The following is a 16,497-nucleotide window of genomic DNA, read 5'->3' on the forward strand; positions in this document are numbered from 1 at the left end:
GCCAGTCAAACAGCAGCAGATCTGCCCTTCCAAGGGCTGCTTTGAGGGTCAAGTCAGGGGAGGCTGGGGAGAACTCCACAAGGTTACCTTCCAATTGGTCCTTAAAGCCTGCTCCTTCTGCCGGCAGTCTCGAAGCGTCCCTTTCCAGGAGGGAGAGTCAGAGATCTGGCTGTCAGGCAGGTAACCTTCCTGCTGGCACAGCCGGAACCAAAGGACTTGATCTTCTGCAAGTACCTTCCAGGTTCTGCTCACCTGCAAGTGTGGCCAGGGAGAGAGAAGCGGTTAGGACACATCGCAGCGACTACCCTGCACGGAAAGAAACTCAGCAATGCTGCAGTGGGAAACATCCTGCCCCGGCGATACATTCTGTGTTAGGGGAACAAAGCTTCATATCATGCTGCAGCGGGAACTCTCCAAGGTCCCAACATGCCATGAGTCAACGGTCCAGCTCAGAGGAGGGCAGTTCCAGCTGTTCAGGACGTCCCCTGGGCATGGGAAGCAGCCATTCTTATCGGCTACTAGTCTCTTATTGGCTACTAGTCTGGTGGCTGTGGCCCCCTCCAGCCTCAGAGGCAAGATGCCTCTAAATACCTGTTGCAGGGGAGCAACAGCAGGAGAGAGGGCATGCTCTCGCCTCTTGCCTGTGGGTTTCTCAGAGGCATCTGGTGGGCCACTGTGGGAAACAGGATGCTGGACTAGATGGGCCTCCTTGGGCCTGATCCAGCAGGGCTGTTCTTATGAAGCCAATGGCCTCCCTTCACTCTCCCCGCAAAGCATGTTTGGGCGTGGCCTTTTGAATGCTATGTACCTATTCACTGGTGCATAAAACCATAGTGTGGACAGGTGGGTGAATGTATGCTTTGCATGGACTAAACACTGGCATACAACAGAATAGGCTCTGGCCAACTTTCTTTGGATCTAGGAGCCAGAGCAAAAATTTAGGAGCCAGGCAATGGACACTGGAACAGACACTGTGGAGGGGGTAGGTGAATGGGCATCTTTTGATCCCCTTTAGAAGTGGCATCCTTAGAACGGAAACAGTGCTCCTTGGAATATATACAGATTTTATGAAATGATGCTACCTTTGAATATTCTAGTGAAGGCGCCCCAGTGAAATTTTTAGGTGCCCCAGCTCCCTGCGTCCTGGGATTTATCAAGCTCTGCATGAAACGACAGCAGCACTGGAGGAGTTAATATCCTAAGCATAAAAGAAAACTCTCCTCCGCTCTCCATTTTAGCTGGAGCGTGTTTCTGCCGACATTGGAGAGACTTCTGAACTAGAGAGAAATAAACAAAACGGAGGTGTTGCCAACTTTCCCTACTTACAAACCGGGGACGGGAGGAGAAGAGGAGAGAAAACCCGGGACTTGCCAAGGTAGAAAGCATTTAAGGAGGAGCTGCCAGATTTAAGAAGCCCCCCGAATGCATGAAAGGGTTCCAGGATGCTTTTCCAACGTTCATGAGAAAACAAAAGGCGGCGGGGTGGGGGGGGGGAGAGGAAATATCATCCCACTGTGATTTTAATCAGATTACTTCTAGCCCTATTGGCTCCTCGGTGCTGGTTTTCCAAAAAGAGGCTCCGAACCAAGACACCCCGCCTTACGGCACCACAACCTGGCACGGCCACGTCTAGTAAAAGCTTTGCAGAGCGAGGCACAGCTGCAAGGAGCCGCTAATAAAAAGCATCTCAAGTGCCCTGCTTTACGGCGACACTGTCAGCGGCACCATTAAAACACACAAACACACACACACACACACAAGCGCACAAGCTTTTGGCTTGCACTCAGATTTACTAGCTCGGCTTGAGTTAAGGGTACAGGTGAGCAATTAAACGCCAAAAGATTTACGAGACACCCCCTCCCTGCAAAGCAAGCCGAAAGCTCTCTCCCCTGCAGCATCGACGAGAGGAGCGGCTGGCTTGCTGAAGGCTAATGAAAGCTTAGGTGAGGCACTCAAAACACATGTTCCCCCCAAAATCAGTGGGGATGGTTATTTTCTAGGCTGCTGCATAAGCTTACCGGTAACACATCCCAGGCTAAGCCTGTTAGGCAGAAGTGGGGGGCAGTGGGGCGGAAGATCAAAGCAGGCTTCCTTCCTTCCCTCTGCTATTATCTTTAAGAGACCTCGCACGTGGTTTAAAATAACTCGGGTTGCCCTTCATCAGCCTCTGGGGTGATGCGGCATTTTGCTCGGTTACGTCCACGCACAGAAGCAACTCCCCAGGAGTCTGACGTCATAGGACCTCGCTGGAAAACACGCATCAGCGCTGAAGCACACGGGCACATTTCCCCTGCAAGATTTCACATCCGATTGGAGTATCTCTATTGGCCCCCGTTTTATTTATCTCAGGCTCTTGACAAAGTCTCTTTGGCTCTGGGAGCCAGCCCCCAAACCGACAAGTCAGGCAATGGACACTTGTCAAAATCACTAGGCTTAGTGATGGACGGAAAGGGGTCGGGGAGAGTATAGTGTAGTGGTTAGTGTTGGACTAGGACCGGGAAGACCTGAGTTCGAATCCCCATTCAACCATGAAACTCACTAGGTGACTCTGGGCCCGTCATGTATTTCTCAACCCTACCTCACAGGGTTGTTTTGAGGACAAAATATAAGCATGTACACAGCGGGATATAAATGTAAAAATAAATAAGTAAAAGAGTTTTCCTTTATCCCAGTGATCTCCGCTATATTTCTGGGGGGGGGGGAACGCACTTTGGCAAACAACCTCCCCCCCACCACCACCACCAAAAAAACCCACACACAGCACACTTCGAAAGTGTTCAGTTCAACATTTCCCACTGTGCTGAGCAATGCACGAGACTGTGCTTTTCTCAGCATTGGGAGGGCCCTTTAAGAGAGAGGGAGCCCTTTCCTAAGAAATCCAGGAGGGAAGGCTCAGAAGTGTTACACGCCCCACCATCCCTAGTCGCACCAGCCAATCGTCAGGGATGACGAGAGTTCAGCATCTGCGGAAGGGCCAAAGCTGTGCGGCCCTGGCCTGGAAACATTGCTCTAACCCAGGGTAGGCGATCTTGGGGCCCCGGCGGTTTTCAACCCACAAGCCCCAGCTGCAATTTATTTAGCACTTTATCAGCCCGGCTGTGAGCCACTGCGTCCTGGCATGGTCGCGGAAGTGACAACCCGCATTTACGGATCTGATGCGGGGCTGCGGACGATGATGGACGTTAACAGAAAGTGGCTCTCCAAAGATTCCTGAAGAGGGCACGGTGTCTCGTCTACACACAGGCAATCTTTCGGTAGTGAGACTCGACTGTCCCCTCTGCTAAGCAGGGTCTGCCTTGGCTGGCATTTGCATGGGTGACTCCATGCAAACACAGAAAGATATTCCCCTCATTACCCTTAGCGGATGGGGCCATCGCTCAGCTGTGGAGCATCTGCCAACACCAGAAGGCCCCTGGTTCAGTCCTGGCAGCATTTCCAGGTAGGCCTCTGAGAGATTCCTGCCTGAAACCTTGGCGAGCCGCTGCCAGTCAGTGCAGACAATACTGAGCTACATGGACAAGGGTCTGACTCAGTATGAAGCAGCTTCCCATGTTCCTGCCCTTCAGCTCCTCTTCCACATGCCATTGCTCTACAGAATCAGTCTCACTCCTTTTTGATCCCAGGCCATGAAAATTCTGCCACCTATAGGGCCTGAAAGATTTATCTCCCATGTTGCTTCCACACAATCACCTCTACCCAGGTTTCCCCCCGACCTTGCTTCCACACAACCAAAAATTGGGAGCACAAAGAACTTCCAAATCCAGCTAGAACACAGTTTTTGATTATGTGAATGACCTCTAAATATATTGACTGAGACAGGAGACCTCTCGGCTCCGATTAAACTTACTTCCAAGCCAGTGTGCCAAGAAACTGAGACAGCTCACACAATTGGTAACCAGGTAGGATTTTCCTCCTACCTCATTAAAGAGCTGGCTAATAGGGAGGACGGAGCCCTCATACCCCCCCTGCTGTTTAACAGACAATCACTGCCAGTGCCTCTGACCTTGTTCTACCCCCACCCCCCTCACAGATGATCAGGAACCGGGAGTACATGCAGCTCCCCAAACTGGGTGGGATGCTCTTTCTGCCCAGTTAACGGTCGTGTGAACTGCTATGCAGAGGAGTCCAGAATACCGAGCAAAGACTTACCTGAGCACATCTCCCCAGCTCTGTTCTGCCAAGGAACTGAAATATCTTCAGTGCCAGTTCGTAAGGCAGCTGAACGTCAAAGAAGGGAACTTCGTTTATTTCATTCTGAAAAGGAACGGGTGGGGGGAGAGGGAGGAAGAGAGAGAGAGAGATGGTTAAATTCTGGAAACAGAGGTTAGTAGCATAATAGATAGATAGATAGATAGATAGATAGATAGATAGATAGATGAATAAATTCATTTGATTTCTATACTGCCCTTCCAAAAATAGCTCAGGGCGGTTTACACAGAGAAATAATAAATAAGTAAGATGGCTCCCTATGCCCAAGGGGCTCATAATCGAAAAAGAAACAGAAGACCGACACCAGCAACTGTCAGTAGAAGGGTGCTGTGCTGGGGGTGGAGAGGGCCAGTTACTCTCCCCCTGCTTAATAAAGAGAATCATCACGTTAAAAGGTGCTTCCTTGCCAAAGTTAGCAGGAGTTTTTTAAGTTTGTTTATTTCACATTTATTTATTTATTCAATGTAAATACTACCCTTCCTAGAGTGGAAGAGAAGGTGACGAAAGACTTTCTAACCAATCTGATGCTGGCTCTAGCCAATGCACATCCTACCCCACACAAAGCCATAAACAAAACATCCTGTTATTTCAGGTCACAAAACAAAACCCCTTAAAGTAACCAACAGCGCTCTCTTTATTCGAGTCCTGAGCAGCTTGTCGTCAGAAAGCTTCCAGAGCACATTAAAAAAGATCATCTTGTTAAACCTGCCGCATCTTTTCCTGAGCATTTGATGGACAGAATCCAAAACACGAACACCACTCCCCCGAGACACACATTTACACGCCAGCGCGCTAATGGAGCTCCAGTTCAGTAAATGGATTAATTTACTGCCATCAGAAATTTAATCTCAGCCTTAAAAGAGAGAGAGAGAGAGAGAGAGAGAGAGAGAGAGAGAGAGAGAGAGAGAGAGAGAGAGATGTAATTAATGAGGGAAGAGAGAAACAAGCTTATTCCAATCTTGGTCATAAACTGGAAGTTTTAGACAGTAGCCAAGCCTCGGGCACCAAAAAGCTGACACTAAAAACTTTATTTCGGTACGTGACTAGAAAGTGGTACCAAGAATTTTAATTAGTTTATTATACATGTAATTATTTGTTGAAAAGCTATATATTGTCAGTGGTGTTCTTACCCCTGGACTTTGGAGCCAAAGTCCAGGGCTGCCACACTCCCTGGGGGCCCGCAAATCCTCTTTAGTCTGTCCTGGGTGGTGTGGTCACCACTGGACTGCACTGTGCCAGGTGGTCAAGTCTGATTGTGACCTGTGCTGGGTGCTTTAGAGACAGCGGAGAGAGTGGGGAATTAATATATTAAGTTGTGTGTTGAAAAGTTTCTGCTATTGCATATTTACACAAACATACCTCTTTTATTATATTCTTACATTCTTCTGAGTTCAGTTGCTGTTTGTGCCCTCAAGAACCCACATGTTGAAATACTGCATATGTCACGGTGTGTGTGTGTGTGTGTGTGGGGGGGGTGATGCTTAATTGAGGGGGTGGGGGCATCCAGCCGGGGGTGGGGGTGGCTCCAAAGGCCTTTAGGTCCAGGATCCAAAGTTACCTAGGTGCACCAGCCCGGAAAACAAACCAATGGATCATAGAACAAATCAATCCAGAATTTTCACTCGAGGCACAAAATGACCAGGCTCAAACTATCATACTTCGGACACAACATTATGCGAAGACATAGGAACATAGGAAGCTGCCATATACTGAGTCAGACCATTGGTCCATGTAGCTCAGTATTGTCTCCACAGACTGGCAATGGCTTCTCCAAGGTTGCAGGCAGGAATCTCTCTCAGCCCTCTCTTGGAGATGCTGCCAGGGAGGGAACTTGGAACCTTCTGCTCTTCCCAGAGAGGCTCCATCCCCTAAGGGGGATATCTTACAGTGCTCACACTTCTAGTCTCCTATTCATATTCCACCAGGGCAGACCCTGCTTAACTAAGCGGACAAGTCATGCTTGCTACCACGAGACCAGCTCTCTTCCTTTTAAGACCCAGCTCCCTTGAGAAGTCCATAATGCTGGAGAAAGTTGAAGGAAAGAGAAGAAGAGGACAGCCAGCAGCAAGGTGGATGGGCATGATGACGACAGCCATGAAGGCACCACCAAGAGACCTTAGAGGCCAAGTTGAAGACAGATCATCCTGGAGAGAATCTATCTATGTGGTCGCTAAGAGTTGACATCAACTTGACGGCACTTCAACAATCAATCAATCACCTCTGTATACTGTAAATTATACTAATAACTATTTTCAAATGGCTCAATTTGTACACAGCAGTGGCTTTAAACATCAGTAGAAAAATCTTGTAGTTATTGTAGAGTAGAAGGGGCTTTATATATTCCCCACCCCACCTGCCAACCAACTCCATTCACAAGAACAAAAGCCAGGAGGGAAGCCATTCATTCATATAATTTATATCCTCGAGGTAGTTTCTAGCCCGGGGTAGGCAACCTTGACTCTCCAGCTGCCATTGAATTACAACTCCCACCATCCCCAGTCACAAAAACTGTGGCTGGGGATGATGGGAGTTGTAGTTCAACAGCTGGAGAGCTAAAATTGCTTACCCTTGTACTAGCAGATCATGCGAGATAGAAATAAAAGCAAAAGCAACCAAGTCTTTCAAAAGTCCACTGGACTAGGATTGTTTTCAGGGGAGAGACAGGCAGACAAGTGAGACAGACAAAAAGACAGGCCCCGGTTCCCGCTTATCGAGGGAGGGAGGGAGGCTCTGGCTGAGCACAGTGCCTGCTGTGCTAGTTTTCTTCTTCCTTTAAGCTCGTCATACAAAGGCACTCGAAAATGTTAAGCCCCATATTTGCAGTCTGGCCAGAAAAAGAGCAAGAGAGAAATACAGCACAGGCTGCAGAGACATCTGATCAGCAGAAATCAACAGCTGATGCCTTTTTCATGGCAAGGGATTTAGTATGACCATCACCTGCGAGTGGCTGAGATCAAGAAGTAGACCAGTTCAAGAGTCAGCAACCTTCACCACAGGCTTCTACCTCCTAAGTCTGGTTTACTATCCTTATAAGTCACCTTGAATCCTCAGAGAGAGAGAGAGAGAGAGAGACAGGGGAATATTTGTTTAAAACAAACAAGTGTGCACCAGTCTTTTTCTCTTTTAAAGTCCAAAGATCTTGCAAACAGAAATGATTAATAAAAGAAAAACAATAATGCAACTCACATCAGTGAGGCACACAAGAAGCTGCCTTCTGTCAAGAGGCCATCTAACTCAGTATTGTCTATTACTCGGTCTGGAGATAGCTCTCCAGGGCATCAGAGGAGTATTTCCAAGCCCTACACAGTGATACCAGAATTTAACCTGGGAACTTCTGCATGCAGACAGATGATCTACCACGAAGCTGGAAGTCAATTCAATTCAATTCAATTCCTTCATTTAGATCTATGACCAGCTTAATACCAACTTTGAATGTTACACTACATTTAAAAAAAAACACCTCTAGAATCTCATTTCTCTAAAATATCATTTCTAAACACTACACTTCTCACCTATGTGCCCTAACTACTGATTGAGAGCATCCCTTACTAGTCCTTATCATAATCTATAAGCAGCAGCACAAAACTTAGCAACACTGTGAGTGACTCCTGGATATGGGTCAGCCAGTAATCAAGACACATAGAATTCATCAGAGTGGCACAGAGAATTAGGTAGGAAGGGAGTTAACAATACACCCCGCAAATCTCAATAAGACACAATCTCAAAAAGAAACCAGAGGCATTCCGTGTTTGTGTGTGTGTGTGTGTGTGTGATAGAGAGAGAGAGAGAGAGAGACAGACAGACAGACAGACAGACAGAGACACGGGGGGAGGGGAGCTTAGCTTGGTGACTCCTTCACATTACACACACACACTATACACACACGCTTACTTTATATTTATAGTGCAACCGAGCGTGACTGTGACCTGCGCAGAGCATGAGCTCTGCTTTAGAGACAGAGCAGGTAGTGGGGAAAGAAATATGTGGGATGGGAATATGTGAAGTTGTGTGTTGAAATGTTTCTGCTCGTGCATATTTGCATCAGTATACCTGTTCTATATTCTTACATGCTTGTGAATTCAGTTGCTGTTAGTGCCTTCAAGAACCCACGTGTTAAAATATTGTGTGTGTGTGTGTGTGTGTGTGTGTGTGTGTATAGGGGATGATACTTAACTTGCAGTGAGGGGGTGGGGTGCTCCAAAGGCCTTTAAGTCCAGGCTCCAAAATTACCTAGGTGCTCCTCTATACACACACACACACACACACACACACACACACTCTATATGTACGTGTATGTGTGTGTGTGTATATATATATACACACACACACACTCTACACACACACACTCTATACACACACACTCTATATTTGTGTATGTGTTATATACACACACGCAATATGTGCAAACATAAATACAGATACATATATATGTACACACACACACTCGCATATATTTTACATGCTATATTTATGTACAGTCCACACATTATATTTATGTAGACACCGACACACATACCAAGTCCCGGATGAGCTGCCCCAGAAGGTCCTCCTTCCCTCCTCCTCCTCCATCCCCGGCGGTCTCGGCGGCGGCGGCGGGGGGGCCTTGGGCAGGCGCGGCGGGGCTGCTGCTGCTGCTGCTGCGGGGGCGCCCCTGAGCCGGAGGCAGCGGCTGCTCCTCCTGCCGCCGCCCTCCTCCCCAGCGGGGGATCCCCCCGAAGCCCCCCCAGCCCCGCACGGGCTCCGCGGGTTCCTCTGCCTCCTGCCGCGGCCTCTTCCGGCTCCTGCCCGGGCCTCCTCCGCCCGCGGGACTCCTCCGACCCCGAGCGAGCTCCGACCGCCACCGGCGCCGGAACAGCTCCAGCTCCGCCGCGCCCTCCACCATGGCAGCCGCCGCCGCCGCCGCCGGGATGCACACCGGAACGGAGCGAAACCGGGGGAGGACGCGCCTTCCGGTCCGTGTAGCATTGCAGCCCGGGCGGGGGACTGCGGCTGCCGCCAGAAGGTTCCGCTGCCCCGCCAGGGCTCACGCAGCAGTTGCGGAGACCGGGAGCGCGCCGCAAGGAGGAAGCCGATCCCTCTGTGCATGCTTACGGGGTATGTGTGTGTGCGCGCCACACCCCCGTGCAATCTAGGGGCATTTGCTTCTGAGGAGACCTGCCTGGACTCCGGCTGCAGTATGCAGGCTGCAAGGGTTGGTGGCAGCAGCTGCACTCCAAGGACAGCTGGAGATCCAGCATTGGCTCTGTGTGTGTTGTGTGTTTTGTGTGTGTGTGTTTGGACTACAACTCCCATAATCCCCAGCCACAGTGGCCAGTAGTCAGGGGTGATGGGAGTTGTAGGCCAACATCTTCAAGAGGGCCGCAGTTGAGGGGTCCTGCTCTAAGGTGCCCCAAGACTTTTGGCTTTGTTTTTAAAAGGATTTCATTAGCATCATAGAACCAGAGGATGTTTAGAGTTAGAGGATTCCCTGGAGGTCATCTAGTCCACCCCATTGGACTCGCTGCATCTAGTCCACCCCCTACCCCTCTGCTCAGTGCAGGGATCTGCTACAGACCCTTCCTGTCCAGCCTCTGTTTGAAAACCTCTGGTGGAGGAGAGAGCCCACCCCTGCATGAAGCAGATGGTTCCACTGACAAATAGCTCTTACAGTTGGGCTATTCCCCTTCATGTCGGAAGGGAGCCGGAATCTACCATTCCAACCCACTGGTTCTAGTCCTGATGGCAGGAGCAACATGCTGGCGTAACACTAGTTAGAGTGTAGGACTAGGACCGAAGAGGCCCGGGTTCAAATCCCCATTCAGACATGAAGCTTACTGCGTGACTCTGGGCCAGTCGCATATTTCTCAGCTTAATCCCTATGTTGGGCTGCTTTTGTATGCAGTTCGGAAACTTCAGTTAGTACAGAATGCAGCAGCCGGAATGGTCTCCAGGATTGCTCGAAGAGATCATATTATACCCATTTAAAAAGACCTACACTGGCTGCCAATAAATTTCCTGGTGAAATACAAAGTGCTGGTAATAATAAACAGCACTTTTTGTATTTCACCCAGAAACGCATTACCTATAAAGCCCTAAACAGCTTGGGTCCGAGGTATTTAAGAGAGCGCCTTCTTCTTCCATCAACCCCGCCGCCTGTTAAGATCATCTGGGGAGTGATATGGAAATGTTTAATATAGGCTCATCAATAATCAATAAGTGTAAGGTTTGTTTCAGGCTTCTAACAGCAATTTTGTATGTTTGGGGGAGATATTTTGTTTGTTTATGGCCAGAAAGCCTGAATAAGATTGTTAAAGAATGTAAGGTCACTCTGTTTTCTGCCAAGAGATAGCAAAAGACCAGAGCCTGAGAAAAGATACTGTATGTAGCCAGGGTCGTGAGACAATTCTCCGCTCAGCAGAAAAATAAACATTTCTTGGCACCCAAAGATACCAGAAGATACGATAAGGAGTAGGGAGGGCGGATAGGCCAGACAGTGGCTCATGTCCAAGGCTAGTTGGCACCTCATGAATACATCTGTTTATTCACAAAGGCATGTATTGTAAGATTTACTGATTTGCTTGCTGTTTTGAATCTATATAAGCTAGCCACTGCTTAGCCTGGGTGCTCAATGCATGTCAGACTTTGACCTGTACTGTGCCTTCATGATTCATGAATTTAAAGCTTTTTAGAGCACCACCCTTGTTGTTGAGTTGAATTTCTCAGTCATACAGTGAGGACAAATGCGGGAACCTGGTCTAAATCTCTTTGGATCAGTAAGATGCCCCATTCCCCATCAGACTGATGGAAGGATGAAAGCAAGTGACTGAATCAAACAGGAGGGCAGGGTTCCAGATGATTTTTCCTGCAACAGGAGGTCTGGTTGCAATTGCCACCAGCTTAGTTAGTGGCAACTCAAAACCAGGCCTTTTCTAGAGTTGCCCCAGGACTCTGGAATGTGCTTCCTAATGAAATTAGAGTTTCCCCTTCTCTGAATGTTTTTAAGAAGGACCTAAAAACATACCTGTTTAATCAGGCTTTTAGAAAGCTTCGGTTTTAGAGTTTGTGTTGCACTTTAAATTGTGTTATTTATTTATTTATTTTATAGACCACCCTTCCAAAAATGGCTCATTATGTTAATGTTTTAATGGTTTTGTATTGCGGATTACCCAGGGACTTTTTTCTAGGGGGTGGTATATAAATGCACTAAATAAATAAATAAATCCTACATTCTTGGAGGAAGGGTGGGACAGAAATGTATAAATCAATAAGTAAATAAATAAAATATGCAAGTCTGCTTCTTTTTCTTTAACATGACAACCCTTCAGCTCTTTGAAGACACTACCATGCCTCCTGTAATCTTCGCTTCTCCAGGCTAAACATGTTTTTTGTAAAAACTTCGGTTTTGTTTAAATGCATAATTTACTCACATAATGTATACAGAGTGCTTAATGTATGGACTCGCTGTCATTGAAAGGCAGAGTCACTTTTTTACACACTGAATAGATGCAACTCACCAGCATTCATTCACCATCTGGAGAGACACCTCTGTGGGGCAGGTGGGGATGGAGGTGCACTGCACACGTGAACATTGCACATGTGAACGCACTGTTGTGTCCCCTAAAGGTATATCCAAATCTCACCAAGAAGCCAAACTCGTACAAAACAGAAGCAGGTGATTTATTGGGGACAGGTACCAGAAACGTGAAACAGGTGGACTATGAAACTGTAATAAAGTTATTATTTATTAGGGGATAAAAAAGAAAAGCAAGGAAGAAGCAGAAAGAGGAAGCAGAGAGAGAGAAAAGGAAGGAAGGAAGAAAAGTCAAAGCGGAGAAGAAAGAGAGAAAGAAAGGTGAAGCCAGACGAAAGAAAGAAAGAAAAAGAAAGAAAGGAGAGGAGAGAAGAAAGAAGGAGGAAGCCAGACAAGAGAAAGGAAAGGAAAGAAAGATCAAGCAGGAGAAAGAATGCAAGAAATAGGGAAAGGAGGGAGTCAAACAGGAGAAGGAAGAAAGAAAGATGAAGCCCGACGACGAGAATCGGAGAGCGAGCAAGAGCGAGAGCGAGCTCAAACAGGGGGACGAATGCAAGCAATAGACAGGCAAAGGAGGCAGTCAAAGCGGAGAAGCCAGCCAGCCAGGCAGGCAGCAAGCGGGCTGCGGCGAAAGAGTTAAGCGCGGCCGCCCTCGCCGCCGCCGCCGCCCCTCGGCTGGCTGGCTGGCTGGCTCCCGGCTCCTGCTCCTCCTCCCTCCTCGCCGCCGCCGTCTTGCGGCCGCCCCGTCGGGGAGGATGATCTCAGCCAGCATGTGACGCCCGAGCGCGGCACGCTTCGCGCCAGACTGACAGCCGCGGCGGCCGCGGGAGGAGCAGCTGGCGAAGTGGCGGCGGCGGCGGCGGCGCGTCTCTCGGCGGGCGATCTCGGCGCTGGGCTGGCCGGAGGGAGAGGAGGAGGAGGCGGTGGCGGCGGCGGCGCCCCGGCGGCAGCGGCGGCAGCGGCGGCGTCCTCCCCCCGGTCGCCGACGACGAGCCTGGCCATGTGCCCCTGCGCGCTGCCCGGCCGCCCCCCGGCCGCCTGCGCCTGCAGCCCGGGCAGGGCGCGCGTCTCGGGGGCGCAGCGCACCGCGGCGCGCCTTAAGGCGATCGGCGATGAGCTGCAAGCCCGGACGGCGGCGGCGGCGGCGGCGGCCGCGGCGGGGAGGGCTGCGCGGCCGCGGAGCCGCCGGGCGTCCGCCGCTGGCACCGGCCTGGCCACCTCCTTGGCGCTGCTGGCCGCCTTGGCCTGGCTGAGCCGCAGGGGGCGCCTCTAAGGCGGCGGGAGCGACGGCGCCTCGACGGGCGGCCGAGCGAGTCAGTGGCACCGGCGGCAGGTGAGCGAGCGCGGCCCGCGGCGGGGAGGCGGAGGAGGAGGAGGGAGGGAGAGGCTGCCCCCCCCCGAGGGCCCACCTGGAGCGCGACGCGGGCAGACAGCGGGAGCCAGCAGGGCGAGGGGCGCCCGGGTTTGCCTTCGGGTGATGGGAGACCACTTGTGGGCGCTGGGAGAGAGCCCGCTGCTGGGATGTGGCCCGAGCGGCGTGGGAGAGCATCTCGGGGCCAGGCTCCCATCTCCAGGCAGGGCTGGGAGAGACTCCAGCCGGCTGCTGCCGGTCAGCGCAGACCATACTGGGCCAGATGGACCAGTGGCTGGACTCGGCATAAGGCAGCTTCCTAAGTTCGGCTCTAGCCTGGAAAGCGCCCTGTGGTTGCACAGCTGGGGGATCCAGGGCAGCTAGATCCCAGAACTTGTGACAGTCATATAGACATAGACGGAGACACAGACAGACATGTGCACACACACCTTATTTTTTGCTGTGACATCCCTATGTGGTCCAAAGCATGTCCTTGGAGGGTACTCCATGTTCTGGAAGGGAAGTATCTTTATGCAGGCATGTCATTATCTTTATGTCATTAAGCTTTGGAACTCATGGCAACAGGGCGTCTACCTTAGATTGCTTCAAAAGTGGGGTGGGCAAACTCCTTCCTGCAGCTGTTAGTACTGCATGAATATGAATATACTGCAAATATTTATATGCTGCTTTTCAACAGAAGTTTCCAAAGCAGCTTTCATAGAAAAAATAAACAATTCGCCAGGATGGCTAGATGGGAGAGAGGGAGCTTCTGAATAGCACTTGCTAGGGCTTCAGCAGTGGAGGGCACGAAGAGTGTTTGCTTACATGCCCTGCTCCTTATGGGCTTCCTGGGGGGTCATCTGGTTAGCCGCTGTGGGAAGCAGGATGACAGTCCAGGTCGATCTTGGGGCTGATGCAACAGGTCTCTCCTTGCATTCTCAATGACAGCTGGATAGAACTTCCGCATTCCAAGGCAGTCTACCTCGTTCTGGAGGCATCTGTCGGGCCACTGTAGGAAGCCGGATTCTAGTCTAGATGGACCTTTGGTTTGGTAAGGCAGGGCTCTCCATCCACCCTTCTGCATGTTGTGTTGTGCTGTGTGGGCATTTCCCTGCTAGCTTTGTCACGGGTGATGCGGTCACCCAGACTTATTAGACCCTGCCTTGCATCAGTCAGATGCGCTACTGGACGGAGATCATGGGCTCCCAAGCCGGGCATGGAGGACCACCAGCGACCTCAGGCACCTGCCATCTTTATATCCTCATTGGAACACAGGCAGATGCCTTATACCAAGCCAGACCATCGGACTAGCTGGCTCAGGATAGTCTAAACTTTGATTCTGAGGAGTTTTCCACTCTGAGGAGATTTCTAAGCGTTCCCTCCGAGGTATCAGCAGGAATTTCCCCCCTGCCCTGTTTGGAGATGTTGGGGATTGAACCTGGGACCATCTGCATCCAAAGCAGATGCTCTTCCACTGAGGAGAGCTGGTCTTGTCATTGCCCCCCGTAGAACACCCCCCCCCCCAGTTCCGTTCGGGTGGTGGTGGTTGTCATTTTTTTTTAAAAAAAAAATTCTTTTTAACTTAGCCCCTCCAGGGGGCTTCTCCAAGGTGGCAGGGGGGTCCTCAGAGGTTTCCGCTCCCCCCGCTGGCCTTTTTGTAAAAATCATACGGTTCAGGTGTCTTTGGCTCTTTCCAGGCCTTTTCCCCGGTGCAGCGGCCATTTTGGAGGCCGCCGCGCATGCGCAGTGGGACCCTGCGTGGCCTGGGTCATGCGCCAGCAGCGTCATGATGCTCTGCTACTGAGCTACGGCCCCATCCCCTAAGAAACATTTGGCATCACTTCCTAAACCTCTAGGAACACAGGAAGCTGCCATATACCGAGTCAGACCCTTGGTCCGTCTAACTCAGTATTGTCTTCCCAGACTGGCAGCAGCTTCTCCAAGGTTGCAGGCAGGAGTCTCTCTCAGCCCTTCCTACGGGTTCTTGAGATTCTTAATCTCAGAATCATGGCTTCATGGCCCACGTCGGACAAGAGTGTTGCCACAGCACAGTGGGAGACAGAGCATCTGCTTTGCACGCAGAAGGGCTATTCCACTGAGAGTGAAGCTCACGCTGGCGTGTTAAAGCACCTGTTGATATTTGTGTAATGGCAGATGTTCCGGGTTTGAGTGTCTGCTTTGCATGCCGAAGGAGAGCTGGTCTGGTGGGAGCAAGCATGACTTGTCCTCATAGCTAAGCAGGGTCCACCCTGGTTGCATATGGATGGGAGACTAGACCTGTGAGAACTGGAAGATTATTCCCCTTAGGGGATAATGTGGCCGCTCTGGGAAGAGCATCTAGGCTCCAAGTTCCTTCCCTGGCAGCATCTCCAAGACAGGGCCGAGAGAGACTCCTGCCTGCAACCTGGGAGAAGCCGCTGCCAGTCTGGGTAGACAATACTGAGCGAGATGGACCAAGGGTCTGACTCAGCAGATGGCAGCTTCCTATGTTCCTGTGAAGGTCCCAGGTTCACTCCCTGGCAGCATCTCCAGGTAGGGCAGAGAGCGACTCCCATCTGAAATGGCGAAGAGGTGCTACTGCCAGTCCGTGTTCTCCCAGGTCCACTCGCTGGCAGACTCTCCAGGCAGGGATGGGATGGGAAACATGACCCCTTTGCTCCAGTGAAGTGCTGAGCTCCATGGACCCCTGGCCTGACTCCGTTCCAGGCGGCATCCCAGGCCCCTGTGGAGGCTGTGCTTTCCATCCGACCCACTCCTCCGTGCACACTCCACTGAGCGTCGTGAGCGTTTCTGCCCTTCTGGGTGGCTTCCCAGCGGCTTTGGTCCCAGAGAAGAAGCGTCCCGGCAGCGGCTTCCCTCCCTCCTGGCCGTGGGGTGGGATGCAGGGAGAATCAGGGGTGCAGCCAGCCAGGTCTGGAGAAGAGGCAGCTGGCGTTCCCAAAAGCCTTCCCCACGGGGCCCCACGTGTGCCCAGCAAGACACGGACTGCCCGTGCTGGACTCCGCTCTGCCCAGGCAATGCCCAGGCCTCCGCGTCTTTGTTTGGGGTGCTGAGTCAAGCTGATGCCTGCGGTGCCCGTGGGAGGTCTCGGGCTTCATCCCTGGCGGCAGCTTCCGGCAGGGTTGGGAAAGAGCCCTTCCTGGAACCCTGAAGGCTGCTCGTGCAGGCAGCACCAGCCAGGAAAGACCACTGTGTGATTCAGTATAGGACCGCTTCTTCGGCTGGCCAGAGGTTTTCAGACATGGACCGCCATAGAGAACTTCTGCCCAGAGGCAGACGTTTGGGCCGGCATACAAATTTGATAGATAGAAATAAATAAATATCTATATCTATGACATCTCACGTCATCCTCAGCCACAAGGGCCTTTGTGGTTGGGGATGATGGGGTTTGTAGTCCAACAACATCTGGAGCCCCCCCCATCTGAAA

General features: G+C 51.1%; 2 protein-coding genes across 2 annotated transcripts in view; one reads left to right on the plus strand and one right to left on the minus strand.

The window, feature by feature from the left end:
* The window catches only part of FBXW8 (F-box and WD repeat domain containing 8), a 57,165-nt gene extending 48,023 nt beyond the window's left edge, over nucleotides 1-9,142 (minus strand). The window contains exons 1-3 of the mRNA XM_053279832.1: nucleotides 8,726-9,142; nucleotides 4,150-4,254; nucleotides 88-252 (exon numbers count right to left, since the gene is read on the minus strand). Of these exons, the coding sequence (XP_053135807.1) occupies nucleotides 88-252; nucleotides 4,150-4,254; nucleotides 8,726-9,091 (636 nt within the window). The 5' untranslated portion in view covers nucleotides 9,092-9,142. The remainder of the gene's footprint in view (nucleotides 1-87; nucleotides 253-4,149; nucleotides 4,255-8,725) is intronic.
* Nucleotides 9,143-12,719: 3,577 nt separating this feature from the next.
* HRK (harakiri, BCL2 interacting protein) lies at nucleotides 12,720-12,992 on the plus strand. Its single transcript, XM_053279902.1, has one exon. The coding sequence runs from the start codon at nucleotides 12,720-12,722 to the stop codon at nucleotides 12,990-12,992; it is 273 nt and encodes a 90-aa protein (XP_053135877.1).
* Nucleotides 12,993-16,497: the final 3,505 nt, after the last annotated feature.

Source organism: Hemicordylus capensis, chromosome 15 (genome assembly GCF_027244095.1).
Source record: "Hemicordylus capensis ecotype Gifberg chromosome 15, rHemCap1.1.pri, whole genome shotgun sequence".
Classification (NCBI taxonomy): Eukaryota; Metazoa; Chordata; class Lepidosauria; order Squamata; family Cordylidae; genus Hemicordylus; species Hemicordylus capensis.